A 24,224-nucleotide genomic window follows, 5' to 3' on the forward strand; every position below is an offset into this window, starting at 1 on the left:
CTATCACCCTCTCAGCCTCTTGAATAATCCTCAGTTCATACAACTCCAGCTCCAGTTCCCTAACGCGGTCTGTGAGGAGCTGGAGCTGGCTGCATTTCCTGCAGATGAAGTCGGCAGGAGCATCGGTGGTCACCCCTACCTCGAACATCCTGCAGGAGGAACATTCCACTGCCTGTGCTGCCATAACTCTACACTTAGTCTCCAAAACAAGGACACTAAGTAGCTTACCTGTTCAGCCAACTGAGTCCTTTTTTTTACGTTTGAGGAGGAGGGAGGGTGGGAGACACTACACGTGTAGTGTCTCGGGTTCCTTCTCCACTCAAACTTCTTACCTTCCCAGAAGCCTCTGTTGACGACTTCCGGGTTCCCGGTCCTAGTTGAAAAAAAAAACACAGACTGCGAAAAGAAAAACGTTAATTTCAACTGGTCTCCACTTACCTTCCGGCTCCCCTCTCTGTGCGCCCGGTGTAGCACTTCCTCAAAGAATTCCTGATGATTTGTCAAGCATGACTTCCCCTTAGTGAATCAATGCTGACTTGGATCGATTCAGTCACTGCTTTCAAAATGCTGAGTTATTACATCCTTAATAATTGACTCCAGCATTTTTCCACCATCAATGGGTTAAGTGGCCTATAATTCTCTGTTTATCTCTCCATTCTTTTTTTCAAAAAGTGGGGTTACATTAGCTACGTGCCAGCCCATTGGTATTCTTCCAGAGTTTACAGAATGCTGGAAAATGATCACCAATGCATTCACTGTTTCTCAGACCACTTCCTTAAGCATCAGGCCCTGGGTACTTATCAGGTTTTAACCCCATCAATTTCCCCAATACCATTTCCTGATTAATAAGAATTTCCTTTAATTCCTCCTTCATGCTTGACCTCTGTCCCTTAGCATTTCCAGAAGTTATTTGTGTCCTCCTTAGTGAAGATAGATCAAAACTATTTGTTCAACTGATCTGCCATCTCTTTGTTATCCATTATGAATTCACTTCTAACTGTAAGGGATCTGCATTTGTCTTCACCAGTTTTTTCCTCTTCACATATCTATCGAAGCTTTTGCACTCAGTTTTTATGTTTTCTGCAAGCTTACGTTCATATTCCATTTTCCCTATTCCCTATTATCCTTCTCTGCTGAATTTTAAATTTCTCCTTGTCCTCAGGTTTGTTGCTATTTCTGGCCAATTTATGTGCGTCCTGTTTGGTTTTAATACTATCCCTGATTTCTCTTGTTAGTTACAGTTGAGCCATGTTCCCTCTTTTATTCTTACACCAGACAAGGATGTATAATTATTGAAGTTCATCCATGTGTTCTTTAAATTTCTGCCATTGCCTATCCGTCATCAACCCATAAGTATCCTTGGCCAGCTTATCCTAGCCAATACATGCCTCATACCAAAGTTAGATTTCTTTATAATCAGGATGCTAGTCTCAGATTTACCTGTGTCTCCCTCCATCTTAATGAAGAATTTTACCAAACTATGGTCACTCTTACAATTGCATCCCCAAGCACCAAAGCTCTGCCACTTTTTTTCCTGCCCTCCTGTGCAGTAGAGCCAGCTGCTGCCACCTTCCCCTGGTGAGCCATCTCCCCCAACAGTATCTAAAATAGTATATCTTTTTTGAAGGGAGATGACCACAGGGAACCCCTGCGCTGCCTTCCTACTCTTCTTCTATCTGGTGGTCACCCACTCTATCTTCCTCAGTATGTGCTGAAGTTACATGTAGGTCAGACCAAATGATGTGGCAGCTTTCCTTTCCTGAAGGATGTTAATGAACTAAGTTGTGTTTTTACAGCAATCCAGCAACCTTCTTACTCACGTATCCTGCTTCCAGCCCACACATTATTAAACATTGCATTCTATTGCACAAAATTGCCACTCTTCTTGATATTTGATTATTATTAATTTGTATCAATTTTGATTTGGAGCTGTGAACTGGGAGTTGTAAGCTGAAGATGACTTGTGGATTTTGTAACAGCTTGTGGTAAAAGGCAAAGAATGGGCCAAACCAGATTTTGTTTCTTGAGGCCAGCCTAGAGGTTAATTGTAGACTGAATCTTGATTGAAACAGTTCCTTGAACATAACAGCACACAAACCAACAGCCACTCTCAGAAAACAACTCACCAGAACGAAGGACCCGATACCCAGCATGAGCAAAACCAATGTAGTGTACAAAATCCCATGCAAGTACTGCACAAAACACTGCATAGGACAAACAGGAAGACAGCTAACGATCCGCATCCATGAACACCAACTAGCCACGAAACGACACGACCAGCTATCCTTAGTAGCCACACACGCAGATGACAAGCAACATGAATTCGACTGGGACAACACTACTATTATAGGACAAGCCAAACAGAGAACAGCCAGGGAATTCCTAGAGGCATGGCACTCATCCACAGATTCAATCAATAAGCACATCGACCTGGACCCAATATACCGACCACTGCAACGGACAGCTGGAACTGACAACTGGAAGCGGCAGATTCAAACCACTACAAATGCCGGAGGAAAGATCACAGAAGCGCTTCACAGGAGGCTCCCAAGCCCTGAGGATGTCACCTAGACAGGGGACGAAACGTCTGCAACACAAATTCCCAGCTCGGCGAACAGAACCACAACAACGAGCACCCGAGCTACAAATCTTCTCACAAACTTTGAACAGTTCCTTGAAACACAGCAATCCTGGGAAGAACATTGTGTTTAAACAGATAGCAGAAGTTGGTACTTAATGAAGTCAGTACTTGAGAATCAATTCCAGCAAGTCTGGTAGAGACTCTGTATTTAAGCAGATGACAGATGTTGAATGGTAACCGCGGCCTTGGGAAAAGATGGTCACTCTCTCAGGGTGGGGTTGGGATTTGAGTTGTTCTTTTGAAGTGTATTTTCTGGGAAGATAAGTTTGGCTGCAGGTGACACAGCATGAAGATTTGGAAGCTCCCGACCTGATCCCCCATACCAGCTTCCAGAAGCCCAAGGAGTATAAAGCTGAGTTTGCCTGAGTGAACTGAAAAGGTGACCCTGATCAAAGTTTCCAGAAAAGCAACCAGGGAATCCACAACCATGCTGGTAAAACAATACATCCTGAAAGCCATGACAGCTGATCTAGCTTGGTATTTTTTGGCTGATTACAGTGATTGCCTAATTTAAACCTGGGTTGTTTAAGCAAAGCTCCACAGAGAGAATGTGCAATAGCTGAATTTAGCTTCTAAATGCTGACGATTTCATGGTTCAAGCAATACCTCATGTCCCCATGGATCTCTTAGTTTTTCCTTATTTGTAATGGTGATGAAACTGTTAATTTAACAGTTTAAGAGTCATTAAGTTTACGATGCAACTGTCAAATCAATTAGTCACGATTTACCTTTCTTTATCAGTGATAAGTGTGCAACTGAGCCACATACATCAGTGTGGTTTCCAGCAGGATTGCTCTTTCCCATGATTTTCTGTGCGTTTCCAATATTCTAATGTTCATTTACTCATTGTTTTTAAGACCTGAGGAATTTTGGGCTGTTTCTGTCTCTGCTGTATTATTGATTCAATTAGGCACTACATTACCACTTCATTCAAGGAGGGTTAGCAATGAATTCTGACTCACTTGCATCAAACCTGGTGTGACACAAAGAGGAAGGTCAATCACCTTTTTACAGTAGCCAGGGATGTTGATAGTCCAGACCTTCCTGGGAAGAAAATCCAGGCTTTTGATCACACAAAGAGGAATGACCTCTTGCAAGGATCACTGCACCATGTGCAATCATACACCACAAGAAGTCATTTTGTCTACGTTGCCTAGGCTGAGACTTTGAAAGACGTATCTCATTAATCCTATCCCCACCACCTGCTGTTTCACGCAAATAAGCCCTGAAAATTTCCTCTTTCCAATTATATGTCCAATTTCTTTGAAAATGACTATTGAAATTGTTTCCACTCCCATTCAGAGTTGAATATAATGGTTCTTGAAAAGCAACTGCTATTCACAATACCTTCCAGATTCTGAGTGAATGGGAAGGAACTGCAGTGATCACTTAGACCAGACAGATTGGGTAAGGATACTTCCTTAGAATCCTTACAGTGTGGAAACAGGCCCTTCAGCCCAACAAGTTTACACTGACCCTCTGAAGAGTATCCCTTCCAAACTCATTCCCCAATACTCTACGCCGTTGACTAATGCACCAAACCTTCTTGTGCGAGATATTGTCAATTTCATTAGTATCTTAACTGATCATTGAAATGGCCATCTATTTTAAGATTTCAGACTTTACAAAGAAAAATCTGGCAAACAAAACTTTACTTGTCTGCTAAGTTTGAATGCAGCCCCCAAGACATCTGTCCCAAAGAATCGATCAGAGTCTAGGATCTGTCCTGGCTTCATTTCCTGGTCTGCATTGAGAGGGTTGATTTTAGCCATTGAGCCGTTGGGCTAGGGAGTAGAAACATCAACTAGCTTTATTTGTTGTCAGTGAGTTCAGCTGGCAGGTATGTGAGTCTCAGGCTCATCTTAATTTAATCATATGCAGTAAAATATGACATTCATTTCCTTCCTCAATGCCAGAGATCTGATCAAAGTGCATTGCATACCGATCCTGTTATAAGAACGGCCATCACTGATTTATACTCTCAGGTATTCTTCCTTCCTTCAAACCAAGCTATCACCTGTAGGTGAAATGTGGCTACATGCAGTAATGTTCTAAAAGCATTCAGGATGAAAGACGAGTGTAAAAGTAACTCCAGCATCTATTCCCGGCCTGATTGATGTCTGGGCATCTGTCGTTATTATGTTTACAGTAAATGCATCTGAGGCAGGTAAACAGCAAGTCTCAGCATATCAGCAGAGAAATATTTGGCATCTGATATGTGCTGTACATTATGTTCCTGTTCTATATTCTTTACATTTCTTCACATCTTACAGATGATGATCAGAATATGTAACTGATCATTTTTATGCATGACAGTACTTGTTTTACAGAGGTTCAGCAAAGGAATACAAACAGAGTATGCCACAGGAACAGCACCAGCCTTCTCTTGCGTGGCTCAGAATATGCATAGGGAGGCAAGGACACGGATATCCCTCTGCCCCGTTGTGTGCTTTCTGGATATAAGACACATTTCCTTTAAATATCACACTTATTTCCAGTAACATTTTCTTGTGACACTGCCGTGTAAATCATTCGACATATTTAGTCACCATAAAGCAATGATACTGACAACAATAACATTGTGTGATACATAGCCAAACTCCTTTAACAGTAGAAACAGCATATTCTGATTCCCATCATGATTATGTACAGACACAGCTAAGGAAATAAACCGATGAGATCCTGCTTTTCCCATGTATTGTGCCAGCAGACGCATCCCCCAGCAATGCAGCTCTATAAATTATCTGAAAAGACAACACTTTGTAATTCTAAAACATCTTTAACATAATAAGTACAGAACAGGAGCAGCGATGACTTGCTCCAATTGTACAGGGCGTTGGTGAGACCAAATCTGGAGTGTGTAGTGTGGTTTTATTCTCCTCATCTGAGGAAGGATGTTCTTGCTATGAAGGAAGTGCAAGAAAAGTTTACCAGACTGATTCCTGTGAAGACAGACTAGATCAGTTAGGACTATATTCACTAGAGTTTAGAAGAATTAGGGGGAATCTCATAGTAATCTATAAAATTCTAATAAGGCTAGACAGGCTAAATGCAAAACAGGATGTACCCGATGACCAAGGAGTTGACACTAGGTCTCACTGTTTAAGAATACCAAATACCCCATTTGTGACTGAAATCAGAAGAAATTTCTTCACCCAGAGTTGTGAATCTCCCTGCGACAGAAAGCAGTTGAAATCAAACCATTGAATATTTTCAAGGAAGAGATAGGTACAGTTCTTAGGACTAAAGGGATCAAATTGGACTAGCCATTTGGATACAGAACTGGCTCAAAAGTAGAAGACAGAAGGTGGTGGTGGAGGGTTGTTTTTCAGACTGGAGGCCTGTGACCAGTGGAGTGCCACAAGGATTGGTGCTGGGTCCACTACTTTTTGTCATTTACATAAATGACTCTTTGTGAGCTTAAGAGATATAGTTAGTAAGTTTGCAGATGACACCAAAATTGGAGGTGTACTGGACAGCGAAGAAGGTTACCTCAGATTACAATGGAAACTTGATCAGATGAGCCATTGGGCTGCGGAGTGGTAGATGGAGTTTAATTTAGATAAACGCTACATTTTGGGAAAGCAAATCTTCGTAGGACTTATACACTTAATGCTAAGGTCCTAGGAAGTGTTGCTGATCAAAGAGACCTTGGAGTGCAGGTTTATAGCTCCTTGAAAGTAGAGTCACAGGTAGATAGGATAGTGAAGAAGGTGTCTGGTATGCTTTCCTTAATTGGTCAGAGTATTGAATACAGGAGTTGGGAGGTCATGTTGCGGCTGTATAGGACATTAGTTAGGCCACATTTGGAATATTGCGTGCATTTTTGGTCTCCTTCCTATCGGAAGGATGTTGTGAAACTTGAAAGGGTTCAGAAAAGATTTACAAGGATGTTGCCAGGATTGGAGGATTTGAGCTATAGGGAGAGTTTGAATAGGCTAGGGCTGTTTTCCCTGATTTATAAAATCATGAGGGGCACAGATAGGATAAATAGACAAGGTCTTTTCCCTGAGGCGGGGGAGTCCAGAACTAGAAGGCATAGGTTTAGGGTGAGAGGGGAAAGGTATAAAAGAGACCTAAGGGGCAAAGTTTTCACACAGACGGTGGTGTGCGTATGGAATGGGCTGCCAGAGGAAGTGGTGGAGGCTAGTACAACTGCAACATTTAAAAGGCATCTGGATGGGTAGATGAATAGGAAGGGTTTGGAGGGATATGGGCCGGGTGCTGACAGGTGGGACTAGATTTGGTTGGGATATCTGGTTGGCATGGATGAGTTAGACTGAAGGGTCTGTTTCTGTGCTGTACATTCCTATGACTCTATAACTCTAAATCGTAGTGGAAGAAAGCCGGAATAGGTTACTGAGTCGGATGCTCGATGATTATATTGAAAAGTGGAGCAGGTTCAAGAGGCTGAAAGGCTTACTCCTGCTCCTATTTTCAATGCTTCTCTAGAATGTCCTGAGGAGCTTCATAGGAATGTAATCACATGATCATAATAGGTGTGAGCAGAATTAGGTCAATTGGCTCATTGAGTCTGTGCCACCATTCCATTGATATCGTGGCTGATTCGATAAAATCTCAATTTAACTTTCCTGCCTTCTTGCCATAACCCTTGAATACACTTAATCATCAAGCCTCGTTAGCCCTCTGCAGTAAACAAGTCCACAGATTCACTGTCATCTGTGAGAACCAATTCCTCCTCATCTCTATCTTAAATTGTCAAATAAAGTTTATCGAATATAGATGGACGCCAATTCACACAAACAAATTTAAAAAAAGGATGAACATCGGAATTTTGCATTAAAGATCTTGTTTTACGGGTGGGCAGGGGAGGCCTTTAAGGAGGACTGAGAGGTAGAGATGTTACAGAGAGAAATTCCAGAACTTAGTTCCTCAGTGGCTAAAGGGACAGTCATCAAAAGTGGAATGAAGTAAGTTGGGAATGCACAAGATGTTCATCATTATAATGTACTTACGCCTGACTGTGCATGTTTTGACAGTCACAAAAATACTATGTAAAAGTGTTTGCTCACCGAGTCCGATGGAAAAAAATGAGGTACTTGGTGGGATGACTCTCAGGTGGCGGCTGCTGGAAGTCAGGTTTCTCAACTCGACGTTTGTCTGGAAAAAGATAAATGAATGTAAAAAGATGCTCTTTGTATTAAATCTGAAAATGTCAGAGAGTTAAAAAAATTCAAAGATTTATCAGTAGGGTATTTGTATTTTTCTGGTGCTTGTATCAAACAAGCAAATCTCCCCATGACATTATAGATTTGCATTTACTCTACATAATAACCACAAAATAAAACTTCAAGCACAATGTATTATTCTGCTATTAATGTGCAGATATGTAGAATGTGAGTGTCCCTTTAAGACAATAATTGCTGATAAAGTTGGTACTTCTGGTCCCAGTTCAAGGATACTTTATGTTGCTGGGGATGTTCTAATGTGGCCTGGTTTTAATTTAAAATCCATAATGCAGCTTGAACAGTATCTATGTGAACTCCTGGCCCACAGAATTCTGAATAGGTACCAATAGTGGTTCAGATGGCAATACTCATGTTGTTGAACCATAATGTCCAGCACGCAGCATTCTCTCTAGGATTCAAGCATGCACAAACCATGGTTGACATCCCAGGACAGTCTCTGATTGATGTATTGTAGTCACATGCACCTAAGTACAGTGAAAAGCTTTGTTTGCAAGCAGTACAGGCAGATCATAGTGAGCAAGGACATACAGATCATAGCATGTTTAGACAGAGTGAGGCGTACAGGTTACAGAGCACACAAAGTATGTGAAGCAAGATCAACATTAACAAAATCAACATTATTTGAAGTAAAGGAGTCTTAGTCATTGGTCTAATAATGGCAGGGAAGAACTGCACTGTCAGAGATGTTGTCTTTTGGGTGAGATGTTGAACCAAAGTTATATCTGCCTGTACAAGTGGATGTAAAAGAGCCTACAGGACTATTTCAAAGAATAGGGTTCTTACCTTGTCAATATCTATCCCTTAATCAACATCACAAAAAAAAACAGATTATCTAAACATTAACATAATATTAACCATTAATTTTAAATGAAATGTTGGTGGAATACAGATATCAGCCTATGATCCAACACAACTGAAGCACAGACAGTAAGTTATTTGATGCCTCAGTTCCAAAGATTTTTTGGATGTTCCCAATAGTGATTGCAGACGTTGTGCTGTGAGAACCTAAGTGAAGTGAATGTACAGATGTTCTGTTTGGAGCATAGATTGGACAGATCAAGGTAAGATCTAGTGGCAGGTGAAATTTAATGCAGGGAAGTGTGAAGCTGTACTAAGACAATATTTTGCTTTGATTTGATTTGATTTAATTAATTATTGTCATATGTATCTAGGTACAGTGAAAAGTGGTAGTACAGGCAGACAATACCATACAATGTGCATAGAAAAGAGCTAGAAATACAATGTTACGGCTGCAAAGAAAGTGCACAAAGAGCGAGATCAACATTAACTTTGAAATTTGAGAGGCCCATTCAGAAGAGAAATAACAGCGGGAAGAAGCTGTTCTTGAATCTGTTGGTACATGTATAAAAGTTTTTGTATCTCTGTCTGACAGAAGATGTTGAGATTACAACCAGGATGGGAGGGGCCTTTAATTGTGTTGGCTGACTTTCCAAGACAGCAAGAGGTATATTTGGAATTAAAGGATAGAAAGTTGGCTTGTGTGATGGACTGGGCAGTGCTCAAACTCTATAACAGTGCTGGACAGAGCGGTGGCCGTACCAAGCCATGATGCACCCAGATAGAATGCTTTCTATGACATGCCTAATTTCCTTAGCCTCCTGAGGTAGTAGAGGTGTTGCTGTGCTTTCTTGACTGTCACATCAATGTGGGTGGACCAGGACTGATTGTTGCTGATCATCACTCCCAGGAACTTGATGCTCTCAACCACCTCGACCTCAGCTCCATTGACATATAGAGGGGAGTGCCCTCCACCTTCCTCTTGAAGTCAATGACCAGCTCTTTTGTTTTGTTTACTCCTCTCACTCTATCTCTTTCCTGTATTCTGTATTGTCATTGTTTTAGATCCAGCCAACAATGGTGGTGTCTTCAGCAAATGTGTAGATGGAGTTCAGGCGAAATTTGGCCACACAGTCAAGAGTGTACAGGGAATATTGTAAGGAGCTGAGTACGCAAACTTGCAGGATGCCAGTGTTGAGGATTGTCGTGGAGGCGATGCTGTTGCCCGTTCTCACTGATTCCCGAGTAAATTGTGACAACATACATTGTTTGGAGGAGTTGGAACTATTTTCCTTGGAAAATATAAATTTGAATGGTGAGGTGTTTGAAATCATGAAGGGTCTGGACAGAGTAGATGGGGGAAAAAACTGCTCATACTGGTGGAACAATTGCGAATCAACAGGCACAGTTTTAATCTAATTGGTAAAAGAAGCAATGGTGACATAGAAAAGCATTTTTTGAACACTGAGTGTTTCCGACCTATAATGCACTGCGTGAGGGAATGGCAGACACAGGGTCAATCAAGGCATTCAAGAAGGTATGGGATTATTATTTGAAAAGGAAGAACACTCAATGCTAATGGGGACCAGCAATAGGAGAAACGCTGCTTAAAGAAACTAGCACAAACACAGAAGGCTGAATGATCTACCGTGCAATAACAATTCTATGATTCTAAGTGGAATCACCAAGTTCTGAGTGAAATTGATTATCAATTTTGTTTCACCGGCTGCAACAACGCTTTCTAACTCATCATGTACTTCATGTTTTATTCATTTTTATTTCACCATGTTTATGCTTGGACATTGGATACAATGATCATATACCACTACATATTGTTAAAAATCACAAAACACCATATTATAGTCCAACAGGTTTATTGGAAAGCACTAACTTTCAGAGTACTGTTCCTTCATTAGGTGATTGAGGAGAATAAGACCGTAACATACAGAATTTACAGCAGAAGATTATAGTGTCATTGCAACTGAAATGATATATTGAACAAACCTGGATTGTTATTAACTCTTTCATCTTTTAGAATGGGTTGCAGACTTCGGTTCATTAATATGTAAATCCCAGAACTTCTTTTAAGTCACCTCCTCGACAAAACTTAAGGTTTTATGACAAAAGGTGACATCTCAGCCCAGACGATGCATTAAAGGTATGAGGTTAGAGTCTCTCTACATCCCAATCTTGAGTCAGGCTGGTTCTATTTCCAAACAGGAATTTACAAAGTATTACATGCATTGACTGTCTGCAGATTGTGCATTTTTGAGCAAAATAGAATATGTCTGCAAATACAAATTCACCCCATGGACTTATGTATGTGTGCACAAGCATGGGGGACGGGGGGGAAGAGAGAGAGAGATAGAGAAAGAGAGAGTGTGCATGTAAATGTGAGTGTTTGTTTGCATGTGTGAAAGCTTGGTAAAGTGTGCGTGTGGGTGTGATAGAATATAAGCCTGTGAGAGAGCGTGTACATGGGTGTGAGTGTGGGGGGCATATGTGTGTGTGTATGAGAGAGAGCATGTGTATAATAGAGGGTCTGCTTGAGTGTGTGAGTATGTAAGAGTGTGTATGTATGTGTGCTTGTGTCTGTGTGTTTGAGAGAGAGTGTACATTGTAGTGGTGAAGCCAGTGTTTGGCCATTTTGTGTGGTTGCCTATCCCTAAGTCTGCCTTGGAGGATGGCCACCTGAAGATCTGAGGCTGAATGTCCCTGACCTCTGAAGTGTTCCCCGACTGGGAGAGAACATCCCTGACTGGTGATTGTTGCGCAGTGTTCATTCATCCATTGTTGTTGCATCTGCTTGGCCTTGCCAATGTACCATGCCTCAGGGCATCCTTGCCTGCAGCCTGTGAGATAGACAACATTGGCCAAGTCACATTAGTACCTGCCGCATACACGGTGAATGGTGTTCAACTGTGGTACCAGGGGAGGATTGGCTACTGCTGGTGGGTGATGCCAAGTTTCTCCGGTTTCTTGTTCTTGGTGTACATGTACATGGTGTAGTTCTGTCGCCTTGTCTGCTTGTCAGTGTTGTGTAACTGTACTGCCATATCTTGAGCAACAGATGAATGGACACTGTGCAATAATCACCAGACGAGGGGTTCCCTCCCATTTGGGGAACACTTCAGTGGTCAGGGACATTCAGCCTTGAATCTTTGGGTGACCATCCTCCAAGGCGGACTTCGGGATAGGCAACAAGGCAGAGTGGCCAAGCAGAGGCTAATAGCCAAGTTTGGCACCCATGAGGATGGCTTCAACCAGGACCTTGGGTTCATGTCACACTACAGGTGACCTCACTACACTATACACTCTCTCTCACACACACACACAGACACAAGTACACATACATTCACACTCTTACATACTCACACACTCACGGAGACCCTCTCTCATACACACACACATACAGCCCCCACACTCACACCTATGCAGACACCCTCTCACAGGCTTATACTCCATCACACACACACACTCTCTTCACCAAGCTTTCATACATGCAACCACACTCTTTCATGTACACTCACACGCACACACCCCCTCACTCTCTCATGCATGCGCACACACATATAAATCTATGGAGTGAACTTGTTTTTGCAGAATTATATTTGTAGATAAAGTCTATTTTGCTCAAAAAATGCACAATCTGCAGGCAGTCAATTCATGTAATATTTTGTAAATTCCACTTTGGAAATAGAACCAGTCTGGCTCAAGATTGGGATACAAAGAGACTCCAACCTCACATCTTTAATGCATCGTCTGAGCTGAGATGTCATCTTTTGTTATAAAACCTTTACTTATGTCGAGGAGGTGACTTAAAAGAAGTTCTGGGATTTACATATTAATGAACTGAAACCTGCGACCCATTCTAAAAGATGAAAGACTTAACATCCAGGTTTTTTCAATATATCATTTTAAGTTGTATGACACTGTAATCTTTTGCTATAAATTCTGTATCTTATGGTGTTACTCTCCACCACCACCTGATGAAGGAGCAGCACTTCAAAAGCTAGTGCTTCCAAATAAACCTGTTGGACTATAACCTGATGGTGTGTGATTTTTTAACTTTGTACACCCCAATCCAACACCAGCTCCTCCACATCATGACTACATATTGTCTCAGTTTACAATTTTACTGCCTGGAAAGAGATAGTGGTTCAGTAGTAATGTCACTAGCCTGGTAATCCAGATATCCTAGTTTAATACTTTTGGATTTAAATTCAACTGTTTCCATAAATCTGGATTTGAAAAGATAACCTAATAACCAATTACTATAAATGGATCACTCATGTCCTTTAGAGATGGAAACATTTTATCATAACCTGGTTAGGCCTACGCATGACTCTCGATCCACAGAAGTAACTGATACATGTAGAAATGGTACAGCCGTTATCATGGGGGATTTTAATCTACATATTGATTGGTCAAACCAAGTCCATCATGGCAGCCTTGAGGAAGAGTTCATAAAATGTATCCATGATAGTTTTCTCAAACAGTAAGTAATGGAACCTATGAGTGAGCAAGGTGTCCTAGCTCTGTTCCTGTGTAATGAGATAGAAATAATTGATGATCTTATAGTTAGGGGTCCGCTTGGAAGGAGCAATCACAGTATGGTTGAATTTAATATACAGCTGGAGGGTGAGAAGGTAAAATCCAAAACCAGTGTCTTGTGCTTAAACAAAGGAGACTACAAGAGGATGAGGGAGGAGTTGGCTAGGGTAACTGGGAGAAAAGACTATAAGGTGGGACAATTGCGGAACAGTGGAGGACTTTCAAAGCAATTATTCACAGTGCTCAGCAAAGGTATATACCAGTGAAAAGGAGGGAATGTAGGAAAAGGGGATATCAGCCAGGGATAACTAAGGAAATAAAGGAGGATATCAAATTGAAAGCAAATGCATACAAGGTGGCAAAGGTGAGTGGTAAACTATAGGATTGGGAAATCTTTGAAGGTCAACAGAAAGCCATGAGAAAGCCTATAAAGAAAAATAAGATGGATTATGAGAGTAAACTAGCTCAGAATATAAAAACAGATAGCAAACGTTTCAACGATTATTTAAAACTAGAAAGAGTGGCTAAGGTAAACATTGGGCCTTTAGAGAATGAGAACGGGAAATAATGGGAAATAAGGAAATGGCTGAGGCATTAAACAGATATTTTGTGTTGGTCTTCACATTGGAAGACACAAATAACATGCCAATAATTGATGACAAGGAAGTTATGGCAAGTGAGGATCTAGAAACTATTATTATCCATAAAGAGGTAGTGTTGGGAAAGCTAATGGGACTAAAGGTAGGCAAGTCACCTGGCCCTGATGGAATGCATCCTAGGGTACTAAAGGAGATGGCAGGGGAAATAATAAATGTGCTTGTCGTAATTTATCAAAGTTCAGTGGCTCTGGTGTGGTTCCGGCATATTGGAAAACAGCAAATGTGATGCTACTGTTTAAAAAAGGAGGCAGACAAAAGGTGGATAACTATAGGCCCATTAGCTTAACTTCTGTAGTGAGGTAAATGCTTAAATCTATCGTCAAAGCAGAAATAGCAAGATATCTTGATAGAAACTGTCCCATCAAGCAGATGTAGCATGGGTTCAAGAAAGGCAGGTCACAGTTTAACAAATTTACTGGAATTCTTTAAGGACACTACAAGTGCAATCGATAACAGGGAACCAGTGAACGTGGTGTATCTAGATTTCCAGAAGGCATTCGACAAGGTGCCACACAAAAGGCTGCTGCACAAGATAAAGGTGCATGATGTTATGGGTAATGTATTAGCACAGATAGAAGAAAGCTAACTAACAGAAAGCAAAGTATGGGGTTAAATGGATGTTTTTCAGGTTGGCAATCAGTGGCTAGTGGTGTGCCTCAGGGACCACAATTGTTTACAATTTACCAAGATGATTTAGAGTTGGGGACTAAGTGTAATGTGTCAAACTTTGCAGATGATGCTCAGAGGAGTGGTAGAACAAAGAGTGCAGAGGACACAAAGTTTGCAGAGGGATTAATGGGTTAAGTGAGTGGGCAAGGTTCTGGCAGATAGAAGACATTGTTGCTAAATGTGAGGTCATGCATTTTGGTAGGAATAACAGCAAAATGGACTATTATTTAAATTGTGAAAAATCACAGCATGCTGCTGTCCAGAGGGACCTGGGTGTCCTTGTGCATAAATCACAAAAAGTTGGTTTGCAGGTGCAGCAGGCAATTAAGAAGACAAATTGAATATTATCCTTCATTGCTAGAGGGAAGAAGTTTAAAAATAGGGAGGTTATGTTGATAGATGCAGGGAAGTTGTTTCCACTGGTGGGTGAAACCACTAATGGGGGGGGGGGGGGGGGGGGGCTTAGCCTCAAAATAAGGGGGGGCAGATTTAGGACTGAGTTGAGGAGGAACTTATTCACCCAAAGGGTTGTGAATCTGTGGCATTCTCTGCTCAGTGAACCAGTTGAGGCGATCTCAATGAATGTTTTTTAGGTAAAGATAATTTTTTGAACTATAAAGGAATTAAGGGTTATAGTGAACAGGTGAGTAAGTGGAGCTCAGTCTATGAATAGATCAACCATGATATTACGAAATAGAAGAGCAGGCTCAATGGGTCAGATGGCCTTTTTATTCGCCTATTTCTTATATTCTTATGAAATGTGATTGACTCCAACAGCCCCTCTCAAATGGCTCCAAAAAGCCACCAAGGGGTAGTTAATGATAAGAACTAAATGCTGGCCCACGAACAAATAAAAATGCTATTTTGCTTATGCAAAATATTAGGTGAAGGCTGTCTTGTGTTCAAATTGTTTGGTCGTGTTCACATTTGTGTTGTAATTGTGAATTATTTGTGGTTATATCATTATTACATTTCTTTGTCTATGTCATCAATTTTCTACCTTACCTGACTAAGTTATTTGCCATGTGTGTAGAGTGTGGGAGTTTGGTGGAAGGGCTATGTGTTAAGATTGGCAGGTGGGGTCTTGCAACATTTTTGTGGGGAGTGAATTAAGTCTTTGTGAATTCCACTGGTCTTCCAGGAGCTTTAGAAAAGTATTTGTCTCAGTCCAAAAGGCACATTCCAGGTCACATCGAAGCAACCAACTCTACATCCTGTAGACAATGTTAATTGCTCTTTGCAATCTTATTAACTTAAAGCTGGCTCCCAGGTCATGGCTGGGAATGCAGCAAAAGGCATCTGTACTTGTGGGAGTCAGGTTGTGACAATGCCAGGCTGTTAGCACTCACTGCCAAAAACTAGGCAAGAATCCAGAGGCACCCAGGTAATTTGACAACAAAGAATTAATGGCTTCAGAAGGAGAGGGCAAAGGGGAGATTCGGCTAAACAAAATTGACAACTACAAAGGAACAATATTGAAGGTTGATAGGACAAAGAAGACCAAATATTTTCTCGCAAAGTACCTTGACTACTCTGTTGTTTATGGAATGTAGCTGAGCAGGACTGAATCATAGCATGTGATGATAGACTGACAGCCGAATGTATTTGGCTATGTTACCGTGGGAAGCATGGGAAAATATTGCATAGAAGCTCCCTCAAAAGTTTAGCTTTGGATTTTAATCTCCCTCAGAAATTAAATTATTTGCAATAAGTTGAAATCAGTTGTTTCATGGGTTAAGTATCACATTTTCTTTTAAGTTCCTACTATATGGTTAGGTTAGGTAGTTGAATGGCTGGTTTGCAATGCAGAGCAAAGTCAACAGCATGGATTCAATTCCTGCTCAGGTTAACATCTCAGGTTGAGATACAGTAACCCTCACATTAAACTATTAAAACCACTCATTTCCTTCTAATGAGAGAGCAGCCCAATGGGAAGACCATTGTGACTTTATCTTTAGGTTAACCTGCATCTCAATATAAATAAAAGATGATCCACCAAGCAAATCTTTGAAATTATGTTGTGGCATAATAGGTTATAAATGCTTACTTAAAATTCCTGTGTCCACTGATTCTGTGGTGGCAAAAAACACATTTATTTAAAAAGAAAAACAATTTTGTAAAATGCATGATCTTCAGAAAAATATTGCCACACTTAAAGGTAGCTAGTCACCTGGAAGGTCACTTTCACTTATCATCTGCAAAGGCTGTAACTATTTTAAATGCATATTTTAGCCATTAAAAGGAATATTTGGAGAAAGAATGACTTTCACAACCTGATGATGTCACAATGGAGTTTGAAGAGAATTCTTGAATTGGTTACTCATTGAAGTGTAATCATTGGAATAAATTAGGCAACATCATAGCCAATTTGAACACTGCAAGGTCTCACAAAAAGTAATCATCTGACAAACTTTTGTGATGTTGATTGAGGGATAATTGTTGATCAAGACACTGGGATTACTCCCTGGTTATTCTTATCATAGTGCCATAGGGTCCTTTATGTCTTCTTGAAGGGGCAGTTTAAAATCTCAACCAAACGATAGAACCTCAAAAAGTGTAGTAATACTTTTTGAGTCTCAGATTAAATTTTGTGCTCAGTCCCTGGACAGGACAGTTGAATGGGGAGAAAGCAGGAAGAGAGTGTTGAGTTGATTTTACTGAAAGGCTGAATAGCTACTATTTTCTAGCTTTCTGTGATTCTTCCTGATCAACCCATAATTTTCCATGTGGCTGCTAATGCTATCCCAAAGAACTGGTCTTAGAAGCCTCCCCACCACCCAAGTTAATCTGATTGGTTTGTAATTGCTGGGATTATCCTTACAATCTTTCTTGAATAAGGCCACAATGTTTGCCATTTTCCAGTATTTTGGCACCTTGCCTGAGTCAAGGGATGAATGAAAGATCATGACCAGTGCCCCTACCCATTTTCCTTCAAAATCCTTGGTTACACCTCATCTGGTCCTGGTGTCTTGTCAACATTAAGTGTTTGCAATCTATCCAAAACTCCTTCTTTATTCATTTTGGATCCTTCTAGTGACAGCATTTCTCCCTCTATTGTCATGGCCTAGGAAACATCCTGCTCTTTTGTAAAGACAGATGCAAAATATCCATTTAACACTTCTGCCATGATCCCTGCCTACATGTGTAAACTCTCCTTTTTAGCACCTAATCAGCCCTTTCTTCCTTTAATCAGTCATTTACTATTTATATGCCAAATGAAGACTTTGAGATTCCTCTTTATGTTAACTACTAGTCTTTTCTCTTAATTCCTCTTTGTTTCTCTTAATTGCTTTCAACTCCCCTTAAAACCTTTGGTATTCCCGTTGGTTCTCAATTTTACTTCCTGCCTTAACCCATCATAAGCACACTTTTTTCTTTCTAATATTAATTCTAAATCGTTTGTCATCCAGGGAACTCTGGATTTGTTTGTCTTATCTTTCATTTGAAGGAGTATACCCCAACTGTACCCGAACACTATGCTCTTTGAAATTAGCCCATTGTTCAATTGTTCTCACAGCGCCAGAAGCTTGGTTCTGACTGCACTCCCTTGAGGAAGCAATGCCATCATCAGCTTCCAAAATGGAAAGCTGATTTGCAGTGGGACTCCAGGGTACTCCTGCACTACCTGCCTGTTTCTCATGGTCTGCCAGGCAGTCACCCATTTCCTTTAGTCCCTCACTCCAGTCCCTTAAGCTGCGATGTGACCATTTCCCTAAACACGCCATTCATCTAACTCTCAGCTTTGTGGCTGGATTGGGTGGCTGGGGAGAAGGTGGGGGATGGGGGAGAAACACAAGCAATTTATTTAACTTAACTATTTGAAATTACTGACACCACTTGTACTTACTTCATATACCTGCCCCACTTTGTAGTTTGTGAAGAGGATAATAGGTGGATTTGCCAGAAAGACAGGAATAGGTTCATTGGGGTCACTGCACCACAAAAAGAAACAATATTGTACGTTAATCTCACAAAAAAAATCCAGGCTTTTGTCCCCAGTGCTTTGTTATTTTTGAGGTACCCTTCAGGCTCTCTGCCTATATTCCTGATGAAGGGCTTTTGCCCAAAACATCGATTTTACTGCTCCTCGGATGCTGACTGAACTGCTGTGCTCTTCCAGCACCACTGATCCAGAATCTTTGTTATTTTTGATATTGAATGTTCTGATTGAAGACAAACACTGCACCTTACAGACTCTTTTACTTCTCATCATATTCACATTATTAATGTGTAATGTTTCGGTTCTGGTTAATTTTAGGAGAGGCGATGACATCGCGGTGTTGTCATTGGACTAGTAATCAGAGACGAGGTAATGTTCTGGGGGCTTCAAATATCAGCATGACAGTTACTGGAATTTGAATTCAATAAACTCTTCAATTAAAAGACTAATGATGACCAAGAAATCATTGTTAATGGTCATTAAAAAAAAATCTGGTGCGCTAATACTCTTTAGGAAAAAGAAATGCTGTCCTTAACTGGAGTGGCCTGGAAGTGGAGGACCCTATTGTGGTTCATAGTGACCACATCTGTAGCAAGTGTTGCTTGCTGCAGGATCTCCGGCTCAGATTGCTGAGCTGAATTCTGAGCTTCAGATGCTGCTATACATTAGGGAGGGGGAGAGTTACCTGGGCACTGTATTTCAGGAGGCAGTCACATCCCTTAGATGAACTACTTGGAATTTGGTCAGTGGTCAATGACAGGACAGTGTGACTACAAACGAGGGAGGAAGAAGGATCCAGAATGTAATGCTGAAAGAACCTCAGCCCTTGAGCTTGTCTAACAGGTTTGAGATTCATGCTTTCTATGTGGATGAGAGTGTGGGCTGGAGGGAAAATGAGCAAACTGACCACAGCATCTTGGCATGGGGAACCATTCAACAGGGCGGTAGAAAGAGAATTGCAGATGAAATCGGAGATAGTATAGTTAGGGGAGCAGATACTGTTCTCTGTGGCTGGGATTGAGAATCCTGAAGACTGTGTTACCTGCCTGGTGTAGGGATTCAGGATATCTTGACTGAGCTGCAGAGGAACCGGGAGGGGGAGGGAAAGATGTAGTTGTCATGGTCCACATATGTGTGAACAATGAAGGCTCTGAAGAAGGGTCACTGACTTGAAACGTTAACTACTTTCCCTCTCCAATGCTGCCAGATATGTTGAGTTTCTCCAGTAATTTCTATTTTTGTTTAAGTTAGAACCTAGGTCTAATTATTATTCAATTAGAAGTCTATAATGAGTAAAAAACTCAGTTAACTTTTCCTGTATACCTTAGCTGTAATTGTCCTCAAATGAAAACCTTCTGGAAATTAGGTTTTCAGACCAATGTTAGGATCCATTTAAGGCTATTTTCAGAAACAGTCCTATACACTCCATTAATACTTAACTGAATAGTTCTTCAAAACTGATATGGATGTTAAAGGTGTTAAAGGATTAATTACATATTGAGTTTTTTTCACTACCTCACACGTATGACAGAACTACAGTATGTCAGTTAAAATACCTGTTCGTTGATATTCTTGTGTCCTTTCATAGGAATTTCATGTGCTACTCACAATATCTCCTTACAATTTCTGGGAGGCACCATTAACCGATGTGGAACCGTCCATTCATTGTCCGCAGGCCTGTCGCAACCTCCATGTCCAAACTCTACTTTTAACATAATAACACTCCAGAACTCTTCCAGTCTCAACTTCAGTGCAAACTGTACTAACTTTTTTAACTCTGGATCTGATTCTGAGCCTCAATTAAATGAAGACACACTACACATTTTTTTTGAGCATCCCATCCTTAAAGAAAGTTTTGACTAATTAATGTCTGCTTGCATATCACTTTTATCCCGGTAATTTTTTCAATGCATTAGTGGGATGTGGGCGTTGCTGACTGGGCTAGCGTTTATTGCCCGTCTCTAGTTGCCCCTTGAGATGATCGTGGTGAGCTGCCTTCTTGAATTGCTGCAGTGCACCCACTGTGGGTTGATGTACAATGCCTTTAGGGAGGAAATTCCAGGATTTTGACCCAGCAACAGTGAAGGAATGGTGATCAAATTGGGACAGGGAGTGCTTGGAGAGGAGCTTGAAGGGTGGTATTCCCATGTTTATGCTGCCCTTGTACTTTTAGATAGAAGTGGTTGTGGGTTTGGAAGAGGCTATGTGATGATTTTTGGTGAATTTCTGCAGTGTATTTTATAGATGTACAGACTGTTGCGACTGAGCATTGGTGGTGAAGGGAGTGGATGTTTGTGGATGTGGTGCCAATCAAACAAGCTGCCTTGTCCTGGATGTTGTGAAACTTCATGAGTGTTGTTGGAGCTGCACCCGTCCAGGCAAGTGGGGGAGTATTCCATCACACTCCTGACTTGTACTTTATCAATGATGGACGGTCTTTGCAGAGTCAGATGGTAAGTTACTCACTGTAGTATTCCTAGCCTGTGACCTGCATTTGTAGCCACTGTGTTGATATGATGAGTCCAGTTGAGTTTCTGGTCAATGGTAACCCCAAGGATGTTGATAGTGGGGGATTCAGTGATAGTAACACCATTGACCATCAAGCAGCAGTGTTGGATTGTCTCTTATTGGAGATGCTCATTGCCTGGGATTTATGTGGCGTGAATGTCACTTGCCACTTGTGAGCCCAATCCCATATTCCCAATTCCTTCATCTCCGCTGCATCTGCTCCCAGGAGGACCAGTTCCAAAACCGTACAATCCAGATGGCCTCCTTCTTCAAAGACCGCAATGTCCCCCCAGACGTGGTCGACAATGCCCTCCACCGCATCTCCTCCACTTCCCGCTCCTCCGCTCTTGAGCCCCGCCCCTCCAATCGCCACCAGGACAGAACCCCACTGGTCCTCACCTACCACCCCACCAACCTCCATGTACAGCGTATCATCTGCCGTCATTTCCGCCACCTCCAAACGACCCCACCACCAGGGATATATTTCCCTCCCCTCCCCTATCAGCGTTCCGAAAAGACCACTCCCTCCGTGACTCCCTCGTCAGGACCACACCCACCACCAACCCAACCTCCACTCCCGGCACCTTCCCCTGCAACCGCAAGAAATGCAAAACTTGCGCCCACACCTCCCCCCTTACTTCCTTCCAAGGTCCCAAGAGATACTTCCATATCCGCCACAAATTCACCTGCACCTCCACACACATCATCTACTGCATCCGCTGCACCCGATGTGGTCTCCTCTATATTGGGGAGACAGGCCGCCTACTTGCGGAACGTTTCAGAGAACACCTCTGGGACACCCGGACCAACCAACCCAACCACCCCGTGGCTCAACACTTCAACTCCCCCTCCCACTCCACCAAGGACATGCAGGTCCTTGGACTCCTCCATCGCCAGACCATAGCTTCCACCTATCGCATTTCCAACACCCCTCCCCCAAGTCTCTCCTCCCTACCTTTTATCTTAGCCTGCTGGACACACTTTCCTCATTCCTGAAGAAGGGCTTATGCCCGAAACATCGATTCTCCTGTTCCTTGGATGCTGTCTGACCTGCTGCGCTTTTCCAGCAACACATTTTCAGCTCTGATCTCCAGCATCTGCAGTCCTCACTTTCTCCTCAAACCTGGATATTGACCAGATCTTGATACCTTTGAACATGCACTGCTTCAGTATCTGAGGAGTCGTGAATGGTCTGAACATTGTGCAACCATGAGCGAACATCCCCACTTCTGACATTATGATAGAGAAAAGGTGATGAAGCAGCTGAAGATGGTTGGGCCTATGACATCATCCTGATGAACTCTTGCAGAGATGTCATCGACCTGAGATGACTGACCTCCAAAAACCACGACTATCTTCCTGTGTGCCAGGTATGACTCCGACCAGCTGAGAGTTTACCCCTGATACCCATTGATTCCGGTTTTGTGAGGTCTCCTTGATGCCACACTCAGTCAAATGGAGCCTTGATGTCATGGGCTGTCACTCTCACCTCACCTCTGGAATCCAGCTCTTTTAACTATGTTTAAATCAAGGCTGAAATGAGGTCAGGAACTGATTGGCCCTGGCAGAACCCAAACTGGGCTTCAGTGAGCAGGTTATTGCTGAGAAGGTGATGCTTAATAGCACTTACATCACTTTACTCAAATACAGGGCATACATGACAATTTTCCACATTGCTGGTCTTGTAACAGTACTAGAAGAACTTGGCTACGGATGCACTGTTGGCGGAATATTGTCAGGGCCTGTAGCCTTTGCAGCATCCAGTACCTCCAACCGTTTCTTGATATCATGTGGGGTGAATTGAATTAGCTGAAGTCTGGTATCTATAATGCTGGGGACCACTGGAAGAGGCTGAGATGGATCATCCATAGCACTTTTGGCTGAAGATTGCTGCGAATGCTTTAGCCTTATCTTTTGCACTGATGTATTTGTAAAACCCCTTTGGATTCTCCTTAACTCTATTTGCCAAAGCTATCTCATGTCCCCTTTTTGCCCTCCTGATTTCTCTCTTAAGTATACTCCTATTGCCTTTATAGTCTTCTAAGGATTCACTCGATCTATCCTGTCTATACCTGAAATATGCTTCCTTTTTCTTAACCACAAAAAAATCTGTGAGACAGCTCTCCCAACTTAGGCATTAGTCCCCAGATGTTAGTAACGAGGACTTCATGGGGTCAACAAGCTTATTTCTGCCATTGTCTTTTCTGGTGGCCCATCTGGTTTCATTTCTTTGAGACTTTGTACCAATTGATACAACGGAATGGCTTACTAGGCAATTTCAGAGGGCAACTGAGAGTCAACCACATTGCCACATATAGGCCAGACCAGGTGAGGATGGTAGACTTCCTTCCCAGAAGGACATTAGTGAACCAGATGAGTTTTTCAGACAATTGACAATGATTTCATGGTCATCAATAGATTTTCAATTCTGCTGTAGTGGGATTCAAAACCTTGTTAACTCAACTGACTGACCACACTATGTACCTAATCTTTCCTGTATGTTCACTGATGCTTTGCCAATCTCTCAATACCTCTACTTCCTTGGTTCTGACAGGCAATTCCACCTTTAATCTTATTGTCAATTCTATCAGTCTGGCTTGTGTCAATTCCTGTAAATCTATCTAATGGCAGGATAGTTTAAGCTGTTTCCAATGCCATCTTATTTTAGTATCAGAAACCTGCTATATATATTTTTATCCTATTCCACATACCCTTATACCAGATCCAATCTTATGCTGGGAGGAGAAAGTGAGGACTGCAGATGCAGTCCAATCTTATGCTGCCCTTGTTCAAAAGATCCCAGGCTCTGAGCTCCCAAACTTTCGAGAACAGTGCTCTAATAACCATGCTCCACTATTCCGCAAACTGTCAGAAAGTGTATAATGCCCCCAATTAGACCACCAAGGTTATCAATTTGATTGTCTGGTTGCTGTTCAATACAAAAGCAGAACAAAAACAGAAAGTAACCCGATTTATTGTGACACACTTAGTTTTAACAAATCGCAGAGCTAAGAAAGAATTCCTAAGTTATTGCTATGCAACTTAAATCATCCCTTTAAAAAAAAATCCAAAATACTCACAAACTCAGTCATGATTTAGACAGACAAAAGACAGGTGGTTTTCTCAATGTATTGTCAATATTACCTTAATAATAGATCCAGCAAATTCCCAACAATTGATGTTAAGCTATCAGGCCTGTAGGAACCCATTTTCCCTCTCATTTCTTTCTTGAAAAGTAGTATAAC

The 24,224-nt window shown here is 41.7% G+C and overlaps 1 protein-coding gene across 4 annotated transcripts in view; it reads right to left on the reverse strand.

Annotated features, from left to right (window-relative positions):
* The window catches only part of dlec1 (DLEC1 cilia and flagella associated protein), a 186,422-nt gene that overhangs the window by 117,019 nt on the left and 45,179 nt on the right, over nucleotides 1-24,224 (reverse strand). For all 4 annotated transcript variants that reach the window (XM_043690852.1, XM_043690850.1, XM_043690851.1 and 1 more), the window contains 2 exons: nucleotides 18,379-18,463; nucleotides 7,675-7,762 (listed from right to left, as the gene is read on the reverse strand). In XM_043690852.1, the coding sequence (XP_043546787.1) occupies nucleotides 7,675-7,762; nucleotides 18,379-18,463 (173 nt within the window). The remainder of the gene's footprint in view (nucleotides 1-7,674; nucleotides 7,763-18,378; nucleotides 18,464-24,224) is intronic.

Source organism: Chiloscyllium plagiosum, chromosome 5, assembly GCF_004010195.1.
Source record: "Chiloscyllium plagiosum isolate BGI_BamShark_2017 chromosome 5, ASM401019v2, whole genome shotgun sequence".
Lineage (NCBI taxonomy): Eukaryota > Metazoa > Chordata > Chondrichthyes > Orectolobiformes > Hemiscylliidae > Chiloscyllium > Chiloscyllium plagiosum.